Source organism: Leopardus geoffroyi, chromosome E1 (assembly GCF_018350155.1).
Source record: "Leopardus geoffroyi isolate Oge1 chromosome E1, O.geoffroyi_Oge1_pat1.0, whole genome shotgun sequence".
NCBI classification, from domain to species: Eukaryota; Metazoa; Chordata; class Mammalia; order Carnivora; family Felidae; genus Leopardus; species Leopardus geoffroyi.
In genome coordinates this window covers 40896607-40916088 of record NC_059330.1, presented here as the reverse complement: position 1 = coordinate 40916088, position 19482 = coordinate 40896607, and the positions used below count along the sequence as shown (strand labels likewise).

General features: G+C 43.2%; 1 protein-coding gene across 5 annotated transcripts in view; it reads left to right on the top strand.

Moving 5' to 3' along the window:
* Positions 1-19482, top strand: part of STAT3 (signal transducer and activator of transcription 3) — a 68799-nt gene that overhangs the window by 31043 nt on the left and 18274 nt on the right. For all 5 annotated transcript variants that reach the window (XM_045488921.1, XM_045488923.1, XM_045488925.1 and 2 more), the window contains 9 exons: positions 6116-6266; positions 7183-7327; positions 8426-8524; positions 14751-14846; positions 15028-15109; positions 15335-15429; positions 15581-15732; positions 18820-18978; positions 19109-19201. In XM_045488921.1, coding sequence (XP_045344877.1) covers positions 6139-6266; positions 7183-7327; positions 8426-8524; positions 14751-14846; positions 15028-15109; positions 15335-15429; positions 15581-15732; positions 18820-18978; positions 19109-19201 — 1049 coding nt within the window. In that variant the 5' untranslated portion in view covers positions 6116-6138. The remainder of the gene's footprint in view (positions 1-6115; positions 6267-7182; positions 7328-8425; positions 8525-14750; positions 14847-15027; positions 15110-15334; positions 15430-15580; positions 15733-18819; positions 18979-19108; positions 19202-19482) is intronic.

Below are 19482 nucleotides of genomic sequence, written 5' to 3'. Positions count from 1 at the left end.
AAGGTGGAACAGAAATTATCTTTAGATCACTTTCTGTTTTGGATTGTTGTATGCCCCTGGGTTTTGTCTCTCTCCTCACTTTGGCCCCTCACTCCACTGCCCCTTTCATAAACGCACTGGATGCATGGATGTGGAGTGCAAATCTGAATTTAAAATGAAGTTTTATATAGTGATGTAATGAATCCCTTTCGTAAGCAGTCCTGATTTGTGTTTCTCAACACATCTCTTGGTTTCCTTAGAATGCAGTACATAAATGAGAACTGTGACTTTGGATAAACTTTTTAGTGATCTTTACAGTAATAAGTTCCCCATTAGACAATAGCTGTTTGCTTTATGACTTGTTGGTAAGTTATCCCCAAGGGGTTGAGAAATTCCTGTTTTGAAAAGTCCGGAAAGTCTTTGGTGACTTACTGTTTCATTTTTATTTTTCTTTTCTCTAAAGTTGTAGAGAACACGATCACACTGAGGTTCCCCTCCTATGCTGGCACCTCCTGTCTGCTAACCTAAAGTTAGCACTTACACCTTGAGAGAACGACGCCCAATGTCATGCCCTAAGCCAGCCCCTGTATGGAATGAACTCATTTCTCTCCTGTGCACCCAGAATGATACTTGGCATTCAAATTGTGCAAATCATTTTCTGTGTGTCCTGCTGTTCAGTGAAAGTGGTTATTAAATCACAGGCTTCCCCCTATTCTGCAGATGAGAAACACTTTAGTTAGACCTTACATGGAGCTCTTTAGATTAATTTGTGATTTGAAAAACCAGAACTGAGATTGTGAAATAAAGTAGGCTCTTGTAAAACTTTTTCCAGTAAAACAGTTGCCACAAGCTAGTTGGCAATGGTTTTCATAGACAATCTGGCTAGTGATCTCTTAAGGATATGCAATTCTTAGGAAGAGCATGTGGGCTGATTGCCCTGTAGCTGCTGTTAATGAAATAGGGTTTGTAGCTAAGCAGCCTGTAAGGAGATCAGCACTATTTGACTCTTTGCCCATGTTCTCCTTAAAAATACTACCTGCTCACTGCCTTCAATTTACATTGATTAAAAAAAAATAGGATAGCTATTACGATATTACCTAGAGTGATTAGACTAAGAAGCAGAGCATAACGTCAGTCATTTTTGCTTCAATTTTATGGGAAAAAACTAGTAACTGGTTTCTGGTCTAAGTAATGACATAATTATTGTACTACTTAACTATATCCCATTTGTGTTGTCTCCCCACTAAAACCAAAACCTCAACAACAAAAACCCCTCTGAGTTGTGGACTTGAAATGAATTGGGCAATTTTCAAGAACTTGTAATTTTTTTAATGGTTTGAAAATGCAGACAATTCATGTGTGACCTCAACATTCATCTCTAATTGAGCAGGTGTGATGGGATGTTGCTTTGTGGCTCTAACATGGAACATCAGGGAATAGACTGTGATGGCTCTACATTTGTATCCAAGATAAGCAATTAAATAATTAGTCTATTTTTTATCAATTTATAACACTGAATTTTATAAAAAGTGAGTGTCTAGGGGTCCCTGGCTGGCTCAGTCTGTAGAGCAGGCAACTCTTGATCTCAGGGTTGGGAGTTCGAGTCTCACATTGGGATAGAGTGTACTTAAAAAAAAAAAAAAGTTGTCTATTTCTTTAAATCCTTTATTAGGAAAACTGTAGCTTTTTGGTTACACAAGAGCAGCAGTATCCAATAAAAATAGAATGCAAGTCACATATGTAATGTTCAATTTTCTTTTTAATTAAAAAAAAAATTTTTTTTAATGTTTGTTTATTTTTGAGAGAGAGACAGAACATGAGCGGGGGAGGAGCAGAGAGAGAGGGAGACAGAATCTGAAGCAGGCTCCAGGCTCTGAGCTGTCAGCACAGAGCCTGGTGCGGGGCTCGAACTCACAAACTGTGAGATCGTGACCTGAGACGAAGTCGGCCGCTTAACAGACTGAGCCACCCAGGTGCCCCTGTAATGTTAAATTTTCTAGTAGCCACATTAGAAGTAGAAAGATTTAGTGAAATTAATTTTAATAATATATTTTATTTAACCCAGTACATCCAAGATATTATCATTTCAACATTAGTGAGATACTTTTTTTTAATTTTTTTTTTAACGTTTATTTATTTTTGAGACAGAGAGAGACAGAGTATGAACGGGGGAGGGGCAGAGACAGAGGGAGACACAGAATTGGAAGCAGGCTCCAGGCTCTGAGCTGTCAGCACAGAGCCCGACGCGGGGCTCGAATCCACGGACCGCGAGATCGTGACCTGAGCTGAAGTCGGACGCTTAACCGACTGAGCCACCCAGGCGCCCCAACATTAGTGAGATATTTTACATTCTTTTTTTTTGTATTAAGTCTTCAAAACCCACTGTACATTTTACACTTACAGTATATCTCAGTTTGAACTAGCCACATTTTGAGTGCTCACTAGCCACATGTGGCTAGTGGCCACCATATTGAATTAATGTAAATGTAGAGTTTCAACACATTTGTGTGCAGTAGACTCTACATAAATTGACATATTATACAGATTTCTATGCAGATCACATCCTGAGAAACATAAGGCAGATCTTGACACTTTCAGTTCTGAGGCAGATTTTAACTCGGCCCTAATGTGAATATTGTAAGAGAATCCTAATGGCCTTTGATTTCTTATTGAGGGTAACACACGCCACGGTTATAATGCCTCAACTACCCCTTTCATTCCAGCCAGTGTTTGGTATACATGTACCACTGTCCAAGCAGCATCTGTCCTGTGGCAGGTTGGTCTTGGGGGTGGCAAGGAGAGGGGGCAACCGCAAAGGCATGGTAGATGAACGTGTTTGGGAGGTTCCTAAGAGGAGAGAAGACACTGTTTAGAAAAAAAAAAAAATTCCCAAGCACCCAGGAAACTTACTTAATTCCCCTCTAATGCTGTTGGAAAATTGAATTTATTTGTGGAAACGTATTGGTCTGATTGGGGCAAATATCTCATTCTGAAATTCTCATCTCTTTGCTTTGTTGAATTTTTTCATCAGTGGAATTTAAGCCCTTGGTACATGAGGAGGGAAATACCTCAGGTCTGTGCTATAAGTGTAAAGTACACAACGGATTTAGAGAAGTCAGTACCAAAGAAAGAATGTAAAGTATCTCTTTAATTTTTGTACAGTTATATGTTGAAGTGATAACATTTTATACTCTATGTAGATAGATATGTATGTCTATGTATATCTACGTAGATATATATACCTATGTATATATCTACATAGATATGTATATATATACTATATATTTTTAAGTGTTTTTAATTTTATTATTTATTATTTTTTTAAGTAAGCCTGTGCCCCACACGAGGCTTGAACTCACAAGCCCTGAGATCAAGAGTTTCATGCTCTCGTGGGGCGCCTGGGGTGGCTCAGTTGGTTAAGTGTCCAGCTTCAGCTCAGGTCATGATCTCACTCTCTGTGAGTTTGAGTTTGAGTTTCCATGTCTCTCCCTCTCTTTGCCCCTCCCCCACTTGCGTTCTGTCTCTCCCTCAAAAGAAAAAAAATAACTAAATTTAAAAAACTTTAATTTACTTGTCTCTTTTTAGTTTTTTAATATGGCTACTAGAAAACCCAAGTTTCTGTATGTGGCTTGCATTACATCTCTTTTGGATGGTGTTCCTTAGATTGTTCATTGTTCAGTATAAAAGACCACTGCGGGGGGCGCCTGGGTGGCTCAGTCGGTTAAGCGGCCGACTTCAGCTCAGGTCATGATCTCGCGGTCCGTGAGTTCCAGCCCCGCGTCGGGCTCTGTGCTGACAGCTCAGAGCCTGGAGCCTGTTTCAGATTCTGTGTCTCCCTCTCTCTGACCCTCCCCCGTCATGCTCTGTCTCTCTCTGTCTCAAAAATAAATAAACGTTAAAAAAAATTAAAAAAAAAAAAAAAAAAAAAAAGACCACTGGGAAGGTCCTGCCTGTGCTTTCCTGAATGTATGCTTGAGAGCTTGACAGTTGATAGCACCTTTGGGATCCTGCACCCTGGCAGTAGCGGGTGGGTTATTCTGTGTGTGTTCCCACAAAAGTGGGAAGGAACCTGCAGCACAGGCCTCTTAGTTTCTGTATGAAAACCTGATCCTGAACCACTTAGCTGCCATTATACTTGCTGCTTGGGGAACAGAAGACCTATTGGTTTTTTGTTTTGTTTTGTTTTAATTTTTATTTTTGAGAGAGACAGAGGCAGAATGCAGGTGGGTTAGGGGCAGAGAGAGAGGGAGGCACAGAATCCAAAGCAGGCTCCAGGCTCTGAGCTGTCAGCACAGAGCCCGACGCGGGGCTCGAACCCACAAGCTGTGAGATCGTGACCTGAGCCGAAGTTGGACACTCAACCAACTGAACCAACCAGGCACCCCAAGACCTATTGGTTTTGTTACCAGTTTGCTCTGTAATTTTTATGATTTTTTAAATATTTATTTGTTTATTTATGTTTATTTTTGAGAGAGAGGGAGAATGAGAGTGAGTAGGGGAGGGGCAGAGAGAGAGAGAGAGAGAGAAGGAGGGAGGGAGGGAGACACAGACAGGATCCAAGATGGGCTCTGCACTAATAGTACGGAGCCCAATGTGGGGCTTAAACTCATAAACCGTGAGGTCATGACCTGAGCCAAAGTTGGATGCTTAACTGACTGGGCCACTCAGGTGCCCTGACTCCGTAATTTTTATGAAAGGGGCAGTTATAAGGGTGCTTCTTCATGCCTCCTCTGAGAAATAAATAAAGAACTCTGGATAAGTGTACATGTTTGTGTGCCTTCAGTCTTTCATTAAATGTTCTCACAATCCCAGAGAACCATCTCAGTATACTTTGGTCTGTGCATATGTCACTCTTTGGCTATTACTCGTAGTCATTTTTACAACTTCTTAAGACTGTTTGGTCTGTACTGATGTTTCCATGGCGTGCCTGGGTGGCTCAGTTGGTTGAGTGTCCAGCTCTTGATTTTGGCTCAAGTCGTGATCTCATGGTCGTTGCATAGAGCCCTTGTCCAGCTCTCACTAGGCATGGAGCCTGCTTAAGATTCTGTTTTTCCCCCTCCCTCCGCCCCAATACCTGCTTTCGCACTCTCTCTCTCTCTCTCAAAAAAAAAAGGGGGGGGGGGCGCCTGGGTGGCTCAGTTGGTTAAGCGTCTGACTTCGGCTCAGGTCATGATCTCATAGTCCATGAGTTTGAGCCCCGCGTCAGGCTCTGTGCTCACAGCTCAGAGCCTGGAGCCTGCATTGGATTCTGTGTCTCCCTCTCTCTCTCTGCCCCTCCCCTGCTCATGCTCTGTCTCTCTCTGTCTCAAAAATGAATACAAACATTAAAAATTTTTTGGAAAAAAAAAATGATATTTCCGTGACCCAAGCTATTCAGAAAGAAGACTAAAGGTGGTTAGCCAGGCTGGTTTCTCATACCCGAGCATTTCCCTGGTGTATTCATGAGCTTGTATGCCTGGGGACAAAACTTGTATGCCTGGTATTTAGCATCTCTTCTTTCTCATCCCGGAATGAGAACTTTCAAAACAAAATTACTTTTCATTGAGTGGGAGAATCCCAGGCAGGTCCTTGCTTATACTTTTAAACCTGTATTCCTTGAGTTTTGCTCTCCGTCCTCCCTGAGCAGCCACATTCCGCATTTTGGTTTTAGTTTAGGGTTTGGTGTATATTCCTTCCAGTACACCCACTGAAAAGGGGGGACTGGGTGGAAAGGAAGGAGCTAACATCTGTTCAGCATCTGTTGTGTGCCAGGCACTGGGCTGGGTTCTTTGGAAATATCTCAACAACCATGAGAAATAGAAATTATGATCTCTTCCTCTGATGAGGAAGTGGAAACCTGGAAGTTATGTAATATTTCAGCTTCACATACTTCTGGTAGATAATGGATTCTGGAACTTGGCAGAGGCCATGCTGACCTTGACATCCTAGCCAATAAGAAGTTGCGACGTGGTTCCAGAGTTAGAGACTGTGAATGTGTACGTATTGTTGTACACGGGGAGAAACACGCAGGATCCTTTCCAAAGCATCTTTTATTCCTAGGCACAGACCTGATGCCTGTGTTGGGTAGGTGGGGTGTTTCTAGATTATTGACTCCTACTTGGGCTTGCAGTGACCATATGAACACTTTGGTTTACAGCTGGGACCCCTGACTCCCGCAGGATGGCCCAATGGAATCAGCTACAGCAGCTCGACACACGGTACCTGGAGCAGCTTCATCAGCTGTACAGTGACAGCTTCCCAATGGAGCTGCGGCAGTTTCTGGCCCCTTGGATTGAGAGTCAAGATTGGTAAGTCCTTCCTGAGAAACTCCCCAAATTGTCAGGTTTTGGTTTGAGTCAAGAGACGTAACGTGCTGTAGCTTCATTCTGTGCTACCTATTTCACCAAAAAACTTAGGGGTGTAGGTGGTGGGGTGAAAGAGATCAGGAGATAAAGAGGTACTCTCGGTCTTGTAAAAACGTTTTCTGTATTAGAAGTGTGTGCGGGCAACTGTCTCTTGGCACATTGAAGCAGCCTGCTTGGTGGTGGATGTTTTGAAGGCTGATTTGGATCTCATTGACTTGGTGAGATCCTCTGTGTGTTCTGACACTCCAGGCATGTGCTACAAATATTTTTTATCTCAATGAAAGTTCTGGCATGGGTAGAGATTCGGGCCCATAATTCTGATTCCCTTTTAGTTATAGGAAGAGACACAGATAAGAGAAATAGACTCTTTCGTAGAGGAGATAATGGCACAGAATTCCAATGACTGTTTCCTTCATTTTAGTGTGTTCAGATCCACCTATTAATTTTCATTTAATTCCGGCCTGTGACCTAGTTTTTCTAGAGTTTGGTGAGGGGCCAGGGAGATGATGCAGAGAGGATGGAGATAGACCGTGCCAGCCTGGGATTGCTTATTAGCTACTACTAATCTGACCTCAGAGCTAAGAATTTAAAAGCACAACAGCATATCTGTCCACTTCACCTGAATATTTCTATAAGTATAGACTCTGACAGTGGCTACTGGGATCTAGAATAATTGTTAATAATCATTGAATTCATAATATTTCTTGTTGCTCAGCAAGGTGAATCTAAGTGATGAGTGGGTTAAAGCATCGGCTTTGCCTTGTTTTCTACCCTCCTTGATGGTGGTTTCTATGCGTGTGCATGCACATGTGTGTGTGTAGGTTTCAGAATCATTCTGTATCCCTCTTCCTTTTCCTAGGGCATATGCGGCCAGCAAAGAATCACATGCTACTTTGGTGTTTCATAATCTCTTGGGTGAGATTGACCAGCAGTACAGCCGTTTCCTACAGGAATCGAATGTTCTCTATCAGCACAATCTGCGAAGAATCAAGCAGTTCCTTCAGGTGTGATGAGAAACTTGACCCCGCAGAGTAGGGTGTTCACTCTCTGTCCAGGAAGTATTTCTTTTCTCATTTGGCTAAGTATTGAGATCCTATCTTGTACTTTCAATCAAAGGAGAAGCTAGTAGCCCTTTCTCAAACCTCTGTATACCCACCTACCACCTGTATACCTGAAATCTACTTCTTTTGTCTGTTGAGGTAATGCTAGGATTGTTATGTTAATTATATTATGTTAGCATGTTAATAACATGATCAGTAACTAGTGGTTTCATAGGAAGATGAGTTATTTTTATTTTTTAATTTTTATTCATTTTTTAAGAAACTTAAAAAAAATGTTTATTTTTGAGAGAGAGAGAGAGAGAGAGAGCACAAGCAGGGGAGGGACAGAGAGAGAGACACACAGAATCTGAAGCAGGCTCCAGGCTCTGAGCTGTCAGCACAGAGCCTGGTACAGGGCTTGAACCCACGAACCGTGAGATCATGACCTGAGCCGAAGTCGGATGCTCAACCGACTGAGCCACCGAGGCGCTCCAGTGACTTATTTTTAAATGTTAAATGTTTGACCATAACTGGATACTCTTAGACAAAGTCTGTTGCCTTTGACCAGGATAACATACTGTCCAAAGACTCAGACTAACATGTCTTCAGTCACAGGTGTACAGCTCATTGTGACAATCTTTTACCTGTTCGCCCCTTCATCTCCCACTGGTGGGGGTCAGGCTCTGAGGCCCTCATTTTATTGTTTCATATAGTAGATGTAATGCTCATCAATCTATAAGGAAGTTAGCTTTTTTTTTTTTTTAATTTTTTAAAAAATTTATTTATTTTTGAGACAGAGAGAGACAGAGCATGAACGGGGGAGGGGCAGAGAGAGAGGGAGACACAGAATCGGAAGCAGGCTCCAGGCTCTGAGCCATCAGCCCAGAGCCTGACGCAGGGCTCGAACTCACGGACCGCGAGATCGTGACCTGAGCTGAAGTCGGATGCTCAACCAACTGAGCCACCCAGGCGCCCCAGGAAGTTAGCTTTAAGTTAGCAAAATTGGATCCGCATTTCCTTAGTCTGCTGCTACTACTTTTCATCCCTCTCTCCCACCTACAGAGCAGGTATCTGGAGAAGCCAATGGAGATTGCCCGAATTGTGGCCCGGTGCCTGTGGGAAGAGTCCCGCCTGCTCCAGACTGCAGCCACTGCAGCCCAGGTGAGCCGTGGGAAGAAGCAAAGCACTATTGAAGGTGTGCTTTCCTTCTGACGTTCAAAGATGTGCTTGCTCTTACCCAGTTGTTAGGGCGTGCACCGACCTCCATGGTAGAAGTGGGTGTTTTGGTGTTTTTTCTTCTATCCAATGAAAAGAATTCATTTTTTTTTCTTGAGTATATAATGCACTCTCCTTTAAAAAAAATTTTTTTTTTTTTTAACATTACACAATGGTACAGGGAAGAGAGTTTTACAAAAATCTGCAATGTCACTCCCTTCCTTTATTATCTCTTCCCAGGAAACCAACATTAATAGTGTGGTATATATGGTTTCATACCTTTCTCCAGACTCATATAGATTACAGAAAATACACACACACACACACACATATCATATTTAAATGGTTTTACTTCTCTGCCTCTTGCTTTTTTCATTTAATATCATGTCATATAAATCCTTCTAAGTCCAGTAGTGTAAAGCTAACTCATTTTCTTTATTTGCTCTATAATATTCTGTAGTATAGATTTGCTATACTTTATTCAATTATTCTTTCTTTGACATTTGCTTCATCCTGGCTTTTTCCCCCCCATTATAAACACTACTGCAGTGTCTCCCTATACAACTTTATGTTTGCACTTTGATTTCTCTATGATAAATTTCCAGATATGGAATTGCTGGGTCAAAGGGTATATATATTTTAGTTTTATAGATCTAGATTCCCTTCTCTAAAGACTGTACCAGTTCACGTTTGCACGAGTAGGGTATGATAAGGTACTGTTCCTGGGTGCCACCTTGGATATTATTTGAGACTGAATCATTCAGGTTCATGTGCATTTCTCTTGTGTGCTTACGTTTGAGAATATCCTCACTGGAGCTAGAGATGTGGTTAGCCTAGGGGATAGAGAGAACATGACACTAACTTCCACTGGGAAACAGTTCCATGCCACTGGCCCCATCACTTCTGTTGTTATATGACAGACATATCACTTATATTGATATATGATAGACATATCTATCTAGAACATCTAATATATTATCTATGTAGAATATCTAAAATATCTATAACATCCAATCTATTATGTGTGTATGTGTGGATATATCTTACTGTGTTGTGCTAGTTATCATGACCCCTTGCTTTAGAGGAGGTTGTGGTCTGGGAGAAACAGAAAAATCAAACAATTTTATAATGCAATAAAATATAAAATTAAAATATACTAAAAAAGAAGAACAAAACTTAAATAGACCAGTGACCATAAATATATATTGAAAAAGACTTTTAAAAAACTGTACACTCCCTTTCCCATCAAAAAAAGCCAATAGGCCCAATGGTTTAAAAGTTTTATTTTAACGGACTTTCATGGTGTGGATTGTTCTGTTATCATTCAAACTCTTCCAAAGTCTAGAAAGAAAAGAGATGTTTCCAACTTATTTTATGAGGCTGGAATAATCCTAATATCAAAACCCCAAAAAGACAGTGTAAGTAAAGAAAATGATTATGATTTTGGTATCCTAGTTTGTGTACCAACCATGGCTTATATTCTAGGAGTGCAAGGATGGCTCAACATTAGGAATTCTATTAATGTAATTCATTAAATTAGTAAGATAAAGAAGAAAAACCCTCATTTTTGTTAGACAACAAATGTAGTGTCCATTCTAGATAAGAAGTAAGAAACTTTCTTAACACAGTAAATAATATCTGTCAGAACTTTCTTAACACAATAAAGAATATTTGTCAGAAACCAAACAGAACAGTATGCACATGATGGAACACTAAACTATTCTCATTAAAAGCAGTTACAAGATTGAGGATGCCTCTTGCCATTAATGTTTTTCTGAAGGATTCAGCCAATACAGTAAGACAGAAAAAGGAAAGAGGGCATAAATGTTGGAAAGATAGAGACAAAATTGTCATTATTTATAGATGGATAGGGCTTCCTACAAGATCCAAGGGAAATAATTAAAAAGAAACAAAAAACAAAAACACCACTATTGGAGGGGCACCTGGGTGGTTCAGTCAGTTAAGTATCTGACTCTTGATTTTGGCTTGGGTCATGATCCCACGGTTCCTGGGTTCGAGCCCTGCATATACCTCTATGCTGACAGGAGCCTGCTTGCAATTCTCCCTCCTTCTGTCTTTCCCCCTCCCCTGCTCACGCTCTTTCTGTCTCTCTCTCAAAATAAATAAGCTAAGAAAAAAAAAAGAAAAATAAATAAACTATTAGAACTAACAAGAGTTTAGGAAGATGAATGCATTCAGGATAAATATTTTAAGAATTTTATCTAATTTTATTTATTTATTTATAATTTTTATTTTATATTTTTGAGAGAGAGTGCGGGGGAGGAGCAGAGAGAGAGGGAGACACAGAATCCGAAGCAGGCTCCAGGCTCTGAGCTGTCAGCACAGAGCCCAGCATGGGGCTCAAACCCACGAACCATGACATCATGAGCTGAGCTGAAGTTGCATGCTCAACTGACTGAGCCACCCAGGCATCCCTATTTATTTCTTTCTGAGAGAAAGAGAGAGAATCCCATGAGGTTCAGAGAGAGAAGGAGAGAGAGTCAGAGCCCGGAGCGGGGCTGGAGCTCACCCGATGTGGGGCTCAAACTCAGGAACCGTGAGATCATGACCTGAGCCAAAACCAAGAGTCACACGTTCAACCGACTGAGCCAGCCAGGTGCCCCACCATCGTAACCATTTTTAAGCGTATAGTTCAGTAGTGTTAAGTTCAATAACATTATTGTGCAACCTGTCTCCAGAATGCTTTTCATCTTGCAAAAGTAAAATTCTGTACCCATTAAACAGTAGCTCTTTTTTCATTCCCCTTTTATTCTAGTCACTGGCAACCCCCATTCTACTCTCTGTCTCTGTGAATTTGACTACTCTGGGGACCTTATTAGAAGTGGAATCATAACACTGTTTGTATTTTTGTGACTGGTTTATTTTGCTTACCGTAATTCCTCACAGTTCATCCTTGTTATATCACATGTCAGATTTTCCTTCCTTTCAAAGACTGAATAATATTCCACTGTATGTATACCCCATTTTGTTTATCCATTTGTCTGTTGAGGGACACTTGGGTGACATCCACCTTTTGACTCTTGTGAATAATGCTGTTATGAACATAAGTGTACCATTGTTTTCTCTTACAAGACAAAGATGTAGCAGGAACATAGAAGAAAGGACATTTAAGTCTAACTGAGGGAGTCAGGGAAGGTATCACGGAGAGAGAGATTGTGTTTGAGCCAAGACGTAAGGCTGATTACATGTGCACCAGGCTGATGAGGAGAGAGCCCTCCAGGCAGAGAGAAGATCGTGTTCAGACAGGGAAACCTTAACGTGTGTATTCTTGGGAGGAGTGCGGAAAATTCAGCATCTGGTTGGATAAGGAATGATCAGCTAGTCAAGGGCCATATTGCGAACATCCCTTTAGTCATGCCCAACAGCTGGGCTTTGGAAGAGCAGTTTGCTGCAAGGGTCCTGTGGCCAGACTGCCTGGGTTTGAGCCCCATAGCTCTGCCACTTGCTGTGGAGCCTCAGGCAATGGGGGTGTTCCTCTAGTGGGAATGACTATAGTTCCTACTTCATGGAGCTAAATTAATTCATGCCTGTAAAATGCTTAGAACAGTGCCTGACACATGTGAAATGAGCATTAACTGCTTTCTGCTGCTGCCGTCACAATCACTGTCACCATCATGATCACTGTCACCACTCCTGTAAGAAACGGGAACCCACGGAAGAACTTTAAGTGGAAACTGGCGTGTTCCGATATGGGTGAAAGGGTAACTGATAACACTCACTGTTCGAGACACTGGAGATAGGGAGGTTGTCCAGGCATCACTAGAGCTTTCTGTTGGGGAGAACCTTTATGTTTGCACCCTGTCCCATAAGATAAAAATATTCGATTTAAGCCAATTTGGGTAGAGGCTCCAACTTTATTTATCATGAGAGGTAGGTGCCCTAAGGATGTTCCCAATCTTAGAGATCAGGCATTGGCAAACTATGCCCGTGGCTCAAATCTAGCCTGCCATGCCTGATTTTGCAAACGAAATTTTGGGGAACACAGCCACACCCATTTACGTATGCCTTGTCCGTGGTTGCCTTCGTGCTGCGGTGACAAGGCTGAGTATTTACAACAGAGCCTGTGTGACCCACAAAGCCAAAAATATTTACCACCTGGCCTTTTTAGAAAAAGTTGCAGCCCTTGATCTAGAACTACAAGTTGGATATTTGAGGCTTCAGCCAGGCCCTACTGTTATTTTCTCTGTTGTCATCATCTGGCATATTTTGAAGTGTCTCTTATGGGTAAAGCACCAGGAGATAGGAAGACGAGTAGATGTGATCCCTGCTAATCATTGCTCTCAGTCTAGTTGGGATTGAAGGTATACAGTCAAAGTGAGAGAAACATAGAGGAAGATGTGAGTAATCTTGCCTACAGTAGTTGAATAAGGTTTTACAGGAGAGCAAATGGTGGCACTGAGTTTGAAGGTGAATAAGTTCAGGTGTGCTTGTGCAGAAGCACATGTCAGGCAGAGCAGACAGTGTGTGGGGAGGTAGAGTGTGAAAAACATGCTGTATGTGGGGAAGAGTGGGTAGTTTGGGGTGACCGACAGGGAGGGAAGGCTGAGCTTGTTACCAGATTATGTGAAACGTCTGTCTGTGCTGGGCTGAGATGATATACCTGGAATCAGCGGGGAGCCAGTAGTTCTTACAAGGGTACTAGAGGCGGGCTTCTGTGGGTGGTAATCAATCACATCCTTTCCCCTTTGAGTGCAATGGCAATTTAGAAATAGACGTGGCAGTCAAACACAGACTAAAATATCCGCTGTGCTGTTGGTCAGATGAGACTGGAAAACATAGTTTGGGCAGGTAACCATGAGGGATTCCAGATGCCTGCCCCTGTGTTAGATGTTCGGATGGAGAGATTGGGTTTGCAGAGCAGTATACATCCGTGTGGAGTTTCAGAGACCATAGACTAATACCCACTTAACACTGAGAGATGGATCAAAACCAGGCCCTCGTTCCTGCCCTGGGTGTGCCCCAGGAAGGCAGAGGTGGAGGAGAGAGGCACCAGCTAACATGCTGGGTTCTTCGAAGATCTGTGAGTGCAGAGTGTTTCTCTTAATCTCACCGATCAGATGAGTCACTCCCCCTATGAAGAGAATAAATAGGGGTGGAGGTTGCCTTCCCTAAACTTCTCAGGGAAGTTTGTGTTCTCTGGACTTGGATGGGGGCTGTGGGAGAGGGAGAGGATGGATCCCTCTAGAACTGGCATGTTTGGATCACTTTTGAAGACTCCTGGTAGCAGTATAGAGAACAGATTAGAAGTCAGAGAGATCAGTAGTTGGGGCTTGACATGAGCCAGTGGCACAAATAGAGATCTGTTTGCAAGATTACAGAACCTAAAGCCAGGAGAATCCGGTGACTCAGTGTGAAGTCTGTCTTTGCGAATTTCTGCTTTGAAAAACTGGGTCTATAATGTCTTTCCTAGACTTTCAATCCCATTCTGTTGATGGATTCCTCAGTCCTATGCCAGCACAGACTGTCTTGATCACTGCAGCTTTTATGTGGTCTTTTAAAAATTTTTTAATTTATTCGTCTTAAGTAATCTCTACACCCAACATGGGGCTCAAATTCACCACCCTGAGATCAAGTGCTACACGCTCCTTTGAGCCAGTCAGGAGCCCAGATTTTCTGTTACTTTGACAGAATTTATCACGTTTATATTCCAGGGGCTCTCTGACCTTTTCAAGGCACCACCCTTCCCTTCTCCCCTGAGGTATTCTCTCTTCATGTAGCATTTCGCCTCTGGAACAGTGGTTTTTTATCATCCCGCAAAAACGTGTCGGGCACCACCTACACTAAATGGGCATCGAAAATCTGCTGTCATAATTGTTCTGAATTTTTTAACATACGTTACCTAGAATGAAGTTTTTGCAGGTAGGGACCATGTCTTAGCTCAACATGTGGTCTCCTAGGGCGACACAGAGTGGCTTTTTAGTGTGGCCTGGGGCAAAAAAAAAGGCCAGGACACGGGCAAAACTACGGGAGAGCCTCCTGGGCACCGTGCTGATGACGCCCGGCACGCTGCCTCTGTTTCCCTTCCCCTCACGGCGACAGCAGCACCTCGGCCAGACGGGAAGGGTGTGGGTGGGACGGAGACTGGACAGAGGTGCTTTTTTTCCCCCACGTTTCCTGCATTCACACGGGTGTTCGCTCCCTTATTTGGCAGCAAGGGGGCCAGGCCAACCACCCCACGGCCGCCGTGGTGACGGAGAAGCAGCAGATGCTGGAGCAGCACCTGCAAGATGTTCGGAAGCGAGTACAGGTGAAGCAAGTCGTGGGCAGGAAGCCTTTCCTTGGGGACATTGCCTGTGGGTCCTGCGTGTGTCTCTGTTGAGGTTTTGGCTTCATTTTAATTCTCAGAAACTTTCTTTTCCCTCTTCCCCTGGGAAAATCTTTTTTTTTTTTTTTACTTCTATTTTTCTTTTTTGTTTTGTCTTAAACAGGACCTAGAACAGAAAATGAAAGTGGTAGAGAACCTCCAGGATGACTTTGACTTCAACTATAAAACCCTCAAGAGTCAAGGAGGCAAGTGACTATTAGAGACGTTAAAATCTGCTGTAGAAAGTGAGTGACTTGAGTTTCAGGACTTCTGTGTCTGGCGTCCCGTTCAGACTTTGTGGCAGGGGCGGGGGCGGGCGTTGGCACACGGAGGTGGGGGTGTGTGTGGGGGGGGTAACCGGTGCCTCCGGGAGCCAGATGCGAAGTGTGCCAGTATCCCGTCAGGTCAAGGAGGTTTTCCTTCATCCGCAGACATGCAGGATCTGAATGGAAACAACCAGTCCGTGACCAGGCAGAAGATGCAGCAGCTGGAACAGATGCTCACGGCGCTGGACCAGATGCGGCGCGTAAGAGCATCCCCCTCACCTGCGCGGCCGCCACGCCTTGTGGCAGACCTTGCCTGGTTTCTAATAAGCTCCTTTTCTGGAAGTGACTAAAGAGTGTGGTTAGAGACGGTCTGAGGAAATGTTTTCTGACTTTGTTTGGGTTTCCAACCAGAGCATCGTGAGTGAGTTGGCGGGGCTGTTGTCAGCCATGGAGTATGTGCAGAAGACGCTCACGGATGAAGAGCTGGCTGACTGGAAGAGGCGGCAGCAGATTGCGTGCATCGGGGGCCCGCCCAACATCTGCCTCGACCGCCTAGAAAACTGGTAAGAGATGACAGAGACGTTTTCCCTTTCTTTCTAGAAAGCTGTGCTGAAATCCTGGTCGTAACTGCAGGCCTCCGGGGCTGGTGCTCCGTCTCCAAGGTGGAGACTTTTTATATTCAAATCGAGTCTAAGAGTCTAAAGAGTTTCACCTTTTTGGACACCTTTTTTTTTTTTTAATTTTTTAAATGTTCATTTTTTTGAGAGACAGAGAGAGAGAGAGAGAGCGTGAGCAGGGGAGAGACAGAGAGAGAGAGGGAGACACAGAATCCGAAGCAGGCTCCAGGCTCTGAGCTGTCAGCGCAGAGCCCGATGTGGGGCTTGAACTCACATGAGATCGTGACCTGAGCCTAAGTCGGATGCTTAACTGACTGAGCCACCCAGGCACCCCTGGACACCTTTTTGATAAAACTGTGTTTATGTTACTATATTTTAAGTACATATAAATATATATATATATATATATATATATATATATATATTTATTATTATTATTTTTTTTTAATTTATTTCAAGTTAGTTAACATACAGTGTAGTATTGGCTTCAGGAATAGAACCCAGTGATTCGTCTCTTACATATAAGCATGTTTTATTTAATAGCTTAAATAAAGCTTTTGGTGTAACTATGTGGCACAGACTAAAGTTTGAGTTTTAGTTATTTTAATAATCTAAAATAATACATGCTCTTTATAAAGGAAAAAAATTCAAATACAAAAAATTAATAGAAAGAGGAAAAGTCTTTTAAAAAACCAATCATTCAGAGGTACCTATAGTTAAAATTTTGATGACCATTCCTCTGGACGTTTGTTATTGTACATATATATGTAAAGAGAGTCATCTACGTTTTCTTTCTTTTTTTTTAATGTTTTTATTGACTTTTGAGACAGAAAGAGACAAAGCATGAGCAGGGTAGGGGCAGAGAGAGGGGGAGACACAGAATCTGAAGCGGGCTCCAGGCTCTGAGCTGTCAGCACACAGCCCGATGTGGGGTTTGAATTCACAAACTGTGAGATCATGACCTGAGCCAAAGTCAGACGCTTAACCCACTGAGCCACCCAGGCACCCGTCTTCTTTTTAAATTTTGGTTATCTTTTTAAAATTTTTAAATTAAAAAAATTTTTTTAAGTTTATTTATTTATTTTGAGAGGGAGAGGGAGAGAGAGAGAGAGAGGAAGAGAGAGAATCCCGAGCAGGTTCCACACCATCAGCACAGAGCCCTATGTGGGGCTCGATCTCACAAACTGTGAGAGCACAACTTGAGCTGAAATCAAGAGTCAGACACTCAACCAACTGAGCCACCCAGGCGCCCCTTGGTTACCTTTTTTTTTAATGTTTGTTTATTTATTTTGAGATGGTTGCAGAGAGAGAGGTAGAGGGGGAATCCCAAGCAGGCTCTGTGCTGTCAGCACAGAGTCCGACACAGGACTCAGTCTCATCAACGCTGAGATCATGACCCAAGCCGAGATAAAAAGTCAGACGCTTAACTCACTGAGCCACCCAGGCGCCCCAGTGGGATCATTCTTTATCTGCTCTTCTGCTTTCATTCATGCAGCAGGTCTTGGTGAATATCCTTGATGTGCAAGGCCCAACAGTGAACATGATGCACCAGCTTAAATTATGAGAAACTTGACATAAGGGGGAACCACCAGACACGTAGAGCATGAAATTGGAAATTTAGGACAGCTCTGCCTGAGAAAGCCTGTTTGTTCATATCCTCACTAACCCTGAGTTTTGTCAACTTACTGAAAGCTGTTTTAAGTGCTTTCTGATCAGGGAACCAAAAAGCTTGAGTTCTGGAAATAGGAGAATGGAAGTGCCAGAGGAGAGTCAGGGAGCCCAGAAATCCCAGCAGCTGCCCTGTTCCTTACCACCCCCCCCAACCCTAAAATCTTTTACTTTCTCTCTTTGAGGTCTTTTAGTCTTTATTAATCATGTAGTTCAACCCCTTCTTTCATGCAAGGGGACATCGAGGTCCGCATGGTGAAGGGACCTGGCCAGGATTGCTCAGACAGTGAGCGGCAGAACGAGCTCAAACCCATCTTCTTGGGCCACCTAATTGTCAGCCCTTCCCCAGTCCCCACATTTTGGTCCAAAGACAGGTTAGGATGAAGACAGTGCCAAATTTCATATTTCACATTCTCCATTGCTGGGTTCTAATGCTTGTTACCTCCTGATGATAACTCCGTTCATGCTTCTTAGGGGTATGTTTTAACACTTCTTCCTTATGCCTAGCTCCCTCTCTGAAATGTTAAATTTGAGGAAGGTATTATTTAAAATAATAATAATGGGGCGCCTGGGTGGCGCAGTCGGTTAAGCGTCCGACTTCAGCCAGGTCACGATCTCGCGGTCCGTGAGTTCGAGCCCGCGTCAGGCTCTGGGCTGGTGGCTCAGAGCCTGGAGCCTGTTTCGGATTCTGTGTCTCCCTCTCTCTCTGCCCCTCCCCCGTTCATGCTGTCTCTCTCTGTCCCAAAAAAAAAATAAATAAACGTTGGAAAAAAAAATTTTTTTTTAAATAATAATAATAATAATAATAAAGAAATTCCCTTTTGCTTATTTTTGTTTTATTTTACTTTTTAAACATTTTTTTAATGTTAGTTACTTTTGAGAGAGAGACAGAGAGACAGAGAGAGACAGAGCGCAAGCAAGGAAGGGGCAGAGAGAGGGAGACACAATCCAAAGCAGGCTCCAGGCTCTGAGCTGTCAGCACAGAGCCCGACGCGGGGCTCAAACTCATGAACCATGAAATCATGACCTGAGCCAAAGTCAGACGCTCAACCGACTGAGCCACCCAGGCGTCCCTATTTTATTTTTCAGTAAGCTCTATGCCCAACGTGGGGCTTGAACTCAGGGCTTGACCCAGAGGTCAGCTGTCACATGCTCTACCGCCTGAGCCAGCCAGGCTCCCCCCACCCACCGCCACTTTTCCTTATTTAATGCCAATGATTTATGCTATGTATATTTTACCACAATAAAAAAAAATGACCCTTTCTTATTTTAAGGGACTGCATGGTGGTGGGATTCCCTTCCCCTTCTCTAACCCTCACTGGTGCCGCACTCAGGTGACTGGTAGCTTTCTTATTTTATTGGCAGGATAACCTCGTTAGCGGAATCTCAACTTCAGACCCGCCAACAAATTAAGAAACTGGAGGAGTTGCAGCAAAAAGTGTCCTACAAAGGGGATCCCATTGTACAGCACCGGCCAATGCTGGAGGAGAGGATTGTGGAGCTGTTTAGAAACTTAATGAAAAGGTAACTTAGAATTCTTTCTCTCATCACTGCCCCTCCCCCGCCACATACACCTCCTTCACTTTGGAGGCACAGGACAAAGACCGTTTCACCAGGAAGCTTATGGACTGCCGTCCTTCTCTGTGCCTTTCAGTGCCTTTGTGGTTGAGCGGCAGCCCTGCATGCCCATGCATCCCGACCGGCCATTGGTCATCAAGACTGGCGTCCAGTTCACTACCAAAGTCAGGTGGGCCCTGTCCTTCCTCTTCTGGTAGATACATCACTGAGAGATGCTCTTAGGATGAAAGAGAGTTGGTGGCCAGGGTTGTTCTTTCCAGGCATCACAGGCGATAGTATGGTGGGTATGGAATTTGTTGGCATAATATCAACTTGCTCTTTGACTCTTCTGTCAGAAGTGAAGGAACGGTTACCTCTTTTCGAGGTTACGTGGGCATCTTCCTGAAATGTCAAGCCCACGGTCTTAGTTCATTGTGTCTCCTTCTGCCCTGCAAGGGAGGCAAAATAATG